Genomic DNA, 4,946 nt, shown 5'->3' with positions numbered 1-4,946 from the left:
CTTTCTATTTCTTGATACTACTTTACTTACCGTTTGTACTAAAGTATATAAAATAAAGCTGATTTTTCCTGTCTTATAACTTTAAAATTAGCTCCCTCTACCAGGAGGCTTTAAGAATATTCAGGACGGTAAGGACGTCAGCAGCTTCTCTGACAGCTGCTTTGTAGACGCACACGTCTTCTGTTTCACCTGGAGAGCCGCTCAGGTCGCAGGTGGGGCGTGTGTCGCCCTCAGCTCCGTCGTCAGTGGTGTGACCTCAGAACACTGAGGGTACGGTTAGCGAAAGGGTTCTGCTGGCAAAAGGTTTAAAAACTCAACCTCTCAAATGGTCGCCTGTGAGAGGAGATTGGCCGGGGGAAGTTGTTCGATTAGAGGACTTTGCAGTAATCGTGGTGTGCGTGGCAATGGAGAGGGGCGTTGGCTGGGCAAGAACTCAGAACCTGGCGGCCTGGTGCGGACATCGTAGAGGCGACTGACCAGCCAGAGCAGCAGGCCACTAACCGTGTGTGCATCGCGGAGCGAATGTTTGAAATTCTGTTGATTTTACAGGTGCAAAATCAACAAGCAAAAGAAGAGTCTCTCGCTGATGACCTCTTTAGGTAAAGTCTGATTTCAGCTTTCTCATGAATCTTAAAGCGAGCGATGTATATAAAATTCAGTTTTATTCGTAGAGATGAAATATTTTTCTTCTGTCCTTAGAAACTGACACTTGGTCCCTTCACCTAAAGGGTGTTTTGTTTTTCAGCTGTGTATTTCTTTTTACTACTTGAGCACTTCTTCCTTGGGCTCACCGGACATAGATAGCATCACGGGTGGGGCGGACTCAGTGGACCGCACCACAGGATATGGAAAATCTGCCCGGGGCATTCAGGCAAAGAAGCTTCTTGAGCCGGGTGAATGTGGCTGATAAATTCGTGAGATTTTCAGCCGTTAGTACAATTATGACTGAATAGTTTCGAATTAAGACAAGATACCAGACCGTTTGTTTAGTTTTAATGGGCACATGCATAAAAACAAAAGGCCGGATTAGGGTTTCAAAGCAGGTTCTTGTGGGAGGTTTAGTGAAGTTAAAATGAATAATTATAATTCAATTCTGATTTAACTTATTTTCAGCATTCTTACAGGCCCAACAAACCTTATAATAATTAGTTCTCAAATATTGTAAAATATTCTATTATGGATTGATAGGGGACAATAACATTTTCCCAAACTTAAAGGCAAAATAAAGAACGTACTATATTTTTAAGTCTGTTTTGCAGCAAATTTGGTTCTTTAATTTTATCACTGACAGTACGAATCGGTCAAAATGTTGACAGTGCTGATTTTTCACTTGATTTCAGCCAAAAGGCCGAGAAGCAATGATTTTTCATAAGTAGTCAAATGAGAACATCTGTTTGCCCAGCTACATTTGTTGAATTGCTATAGGAGAAAATTCCGTAAAGTAATTATATTTTAGGTTCGTTGCGCTTTTTTGTGCAAATGGTATGCGTTAATTGGGACTGTGGGGGTGGGTTAGGGTGGGGAGGGGAACGACTGTTTGAAGCCGCACCGGAAGAAGTATAGACACATATTTTTAAACTATTGTTTTTGTTTATTATTTTAATGCTTTCATAGGATTCTTTTTGTTGACATTTTACTAGTCATCAAAGCAACATCAAAAGGATAAATGAAAGTAAAAATGTCAGTGCTTAATATCTGATTCTAAGGGTAAACTTGGGATTCTCATTCTGTTTGCTAAAGTGTGACTATGTATTTTGAAAAGTGAAAGAAATGCTATCATTTATCTAGATATCATTTAACCCCATTTCTTTCTTTGCAGATACAATCCTAATATGAAAAGGAGAAGATAATTGAGCATTTTATAAGGAAGCCACAGGAAAACATTTTCTATCAAGCATTTACTTCCTTTTTTTCTCTGGGATACATGCATATAGTATATAGAGTGAACTTAAGTTACAAATATGCCATGGCCTGAATTTGTTAAATAAAATACACAAAACTCCATTTCTTTTGTGTGTGACAAGTAGTATGGTTTGTTCCGTTTTCAGTCTTTGTCATCTCATCTCTTACGATAATTTTTTTTCATCTTTAAATTTGCTTTTTATTGAGTGGTTAGTCACTGTTCAAAATTCTGAAAGTATAAAAGGGTAAAGAATTAAAAAGTCTCTCTTCCACCACTGTCCTAGCTACGTTTTTCCACTCCTCAGAAAAAATTCACGATGTTCATTTCTTATGAGTCTTTGCAGAGATTTTTAATGCCTATTCAATAATTTTCTACAAAAATGATAGCATATAACATATACAGTGTTCTGCACCTTGCCGCTCGCCCCTGAATAGATCGGAAGACCATAGACAAATCAGAACATAATTTTTAAAATTTTTTTCTTTTCCATTATGCAGTAGTCTTCTCTGAGCTGAAGTGACCTTAAATGAAATGAATTTCAGTGAAGATGTCACCACATATTCTGGTGCTGGCAACTGCAGACACTGTAGAAGACTTCCTGAAGCTTGTGGGTACACCTCACTAGAGTGGAGAGACCCGTCTGGTCATCTTACTGAGCTGGGTGCACCTCTGTTTTGAGCTTCTTACAGACCTAGCTTTGTATCTGCGAAGTAGAAACAGTAAGATTGTCTTCTTTCTACCTTACAGGGAGGTTGTGAGTAACAAAAGGAATGCATTTTTTAAGATTTTGTTAAATGTAGACAAACAACTTTAGCTGTACATTAGAATTATGGTAAAGTTTTTTTTTTTTTTTTTTTTTTTTGGTCACTCTAAGGACTGGTGCATTATGTCCTAGGAAGCAGAACAGGTTTTCGATATTGACTGAAAGGTTCCTAGGCTCTGCCTCCCAAACAAGCTTACTTTTTAGGTTGTTAGAGATAGCATAGTATGAAGAATTATCCATAAATTAATTTGTACCATCGCTAGATCTTCATGAAAGATGAAGCGTGGTAATCATTTTGCAATATATATAAGAACCTTAAGATCTCTGTTATCGGCTATCAAATATGCAAAATCGTATTGTTAATAATAGGCACCATGCTGTAAATTACAACCCTAGAACTCATTTAACTTTGAACATTTGTAGCTTTTGATCACCTTGACCCATTTCCCCACCCCCTGCCTCAGGCAGCCACCAGCCTGTTCACAGTTTCTAAGAGTTCCTTTTTTGAGCGTCCACATATAAGCGAGGTCATACAGTACTTGCCTTTGTCTAACTTATTTCACGTAACATAATACTATGTAGGTCCGTTTGTATGTCTTTGGACAAATGTCACGTTGTCACAAATAGCAGGATTTCCTTCTTTTTATGGCCGGGTAGTATTCCAGTGTGTACGTATACTACATTTTTTAAATGTATTCATCTGTTGATGGTTGCCCAGGCTGTTTTCATGTTCTGGCTGTTGTAAATAACACTGCAGTGTACCATGGCGGTACACATCTCTCTGAGATAGTGACTTTGCTTCCTTCAGGTGAATAGCCAGAAGCGGAATTGCTCAATCACATGGGAGTTGCTTTTTTGAGGAATCTCCATGCTGTTTTCCATGGCCGCTGTATCATTGACATCCCCGCGGACAGTGCAGTAGGGTTCCCTTTTCTCCACGTCCTCAGCAACACTCCTCTTCTTGGCGACATCCATTCCAACAGGTGTGAGGTCATAAATACCTCGTGTGCTTTTCATTGCCTTGTCCTGATGGTTAGTGGTATTGACCACCTTTTCATGCACTCGTCGGTCATTTGTATGTCTTTGGACAAATGTCTGTTTAGTTCCTCTGCCCATTTTTTAATCGGATTCTTTGGTTTTTGCTATTGAGTTGTATGAGTTCTTCATATGTTTTGGATATTAATCCCCTCATCAGCTATATGAGTCACAGATGTTTCCTTCCATCTTCTAGGTTGCTTTTTCATTTTGTTAACGGTTTCTTCTGGTGTGCAGCAGCTTTTTAGTTTGATGCGGGTAATTCCACTTGTTTTTCTTTAATTGCCTTTGTTGTCAAATCCAAAAAAATTGTTCTCAAGGCCAGTGTTAGGGAGTCACTGCCTGTTTTCTTCTAGGAGTTTTATGATTTCAGGTCTTACGTTCAAGTTTTTAATTGGTTTTGAGTTTGATTTTCATGTAGGATGCAAGATACTGGCCCAATTTCATCCTTTTGCACGCGGCTCTCCAGTTTTCCAAACACCATTTACTGAAGACTGTCCTTTCCCCATTGTATATTCATGGCTCCTTCGTCAAAAATTAATTGGCCATAAATGCCTGGCTTCATTCCTGGCTCTGCATTTTGTCTGAGCTACGTGTCTTTTAATGCCCGTAGCACGCTGTTTTGATTAACACAGCTTTGTAGTATACTTTGAAATCAGAAAGTGTGCTGCCTCCAGCTTTGTTTTTTTTTTCTTAGACTGCTTTGGCTATTTGGAGTTTTTTGTGGCTCCATACAGATTTTAGGATTGTTCTACTTTTGTGAAAAATGCCATTGGGATTTTGATAAGGATTGCATTGAATCTGTACATTGCTTTTAGTACTATGAAAATGTAACAATATTAATTCTTCCAATCCGTGAGCTTAGAATAGCTTTCCATTTATTTGTGTCTTCTTCAGTTTCTTTCATCCGCATCTTACAGTATTCAGCAAATAAATCTTTTCACCAACTGGGTTGAATTTATTTCTAAGTATTTTCTTTTTTATGCTGTTGTAAATGGGATTATTCTTTTTCTGGTAGTTCAGTATTAGTGTATGGAGATGCAAGTGATTTTTGTATATTTTGTATCCTGCAACTTTACGGAATTTATTTATTAGTTCTAATAGCTTTTTGGTGGAGTCTGTAGGGTTTTCTATTTATAATATCCCGTCATCTGTAAATAGAGACCATTTTACTTCTTCCTGTGTGATTTGAAGCCTCTTGTTTCTTTTTCTTGCCTGACTGCTCTAGCTAGGACTTCCAGTACT

General features: G+C 38.3%; 1 protein-coding gene across 1 annotated transcript in view; it reads left to right on the top strand.

The window, feature by feature from the left end:
- The window catches only part of NBN (nibrin), a 25,645-nt gene extending 23,641 nt beyond the window's left edge, over positions 1-2,004 (top strand). Inside the window, exons 13-14 of the mRNA XM_023522093.1 lie at positions 550-599; positions 1,820-2,004. Of these exons, the coding sequence (XP_023377861.1) occupies positions 550-599; positions 1,820-1,850 (81 nt within the window). The 3' untranslated portion in view covers positions 1,851-2,004. The remainder of the gene's footprint in view (positions 1-549; positions 600-1,819) is intronic.
- The last annotated feature ends 2,942 nt before the right edge of the window (positions 2,005-4,946 follow it).

The sequence above is a fragment of the Pteropus vampyrus genome, unplaced genomic scaffold, assembly GCF_000151845.1.
Source record: "Pteropus vampyrus isolate Shadow unplaced genomic scaffold, Pvam_2.0 Scaffold330, whole genome shotgun sequence".
Taxonomy (NCBI): domain Eukaryota; kingdom Metazoa; phylum Chordata; class Mammalia; order Chiroptera; family Pteropodidae; genus Pteropus; species Pteropus vampyrus.
The sequence above is the reverse complement of the archived record's forward strand: the minus strand, read 5'-3'. Positions and strand labels throughout refer to the sequence as shown.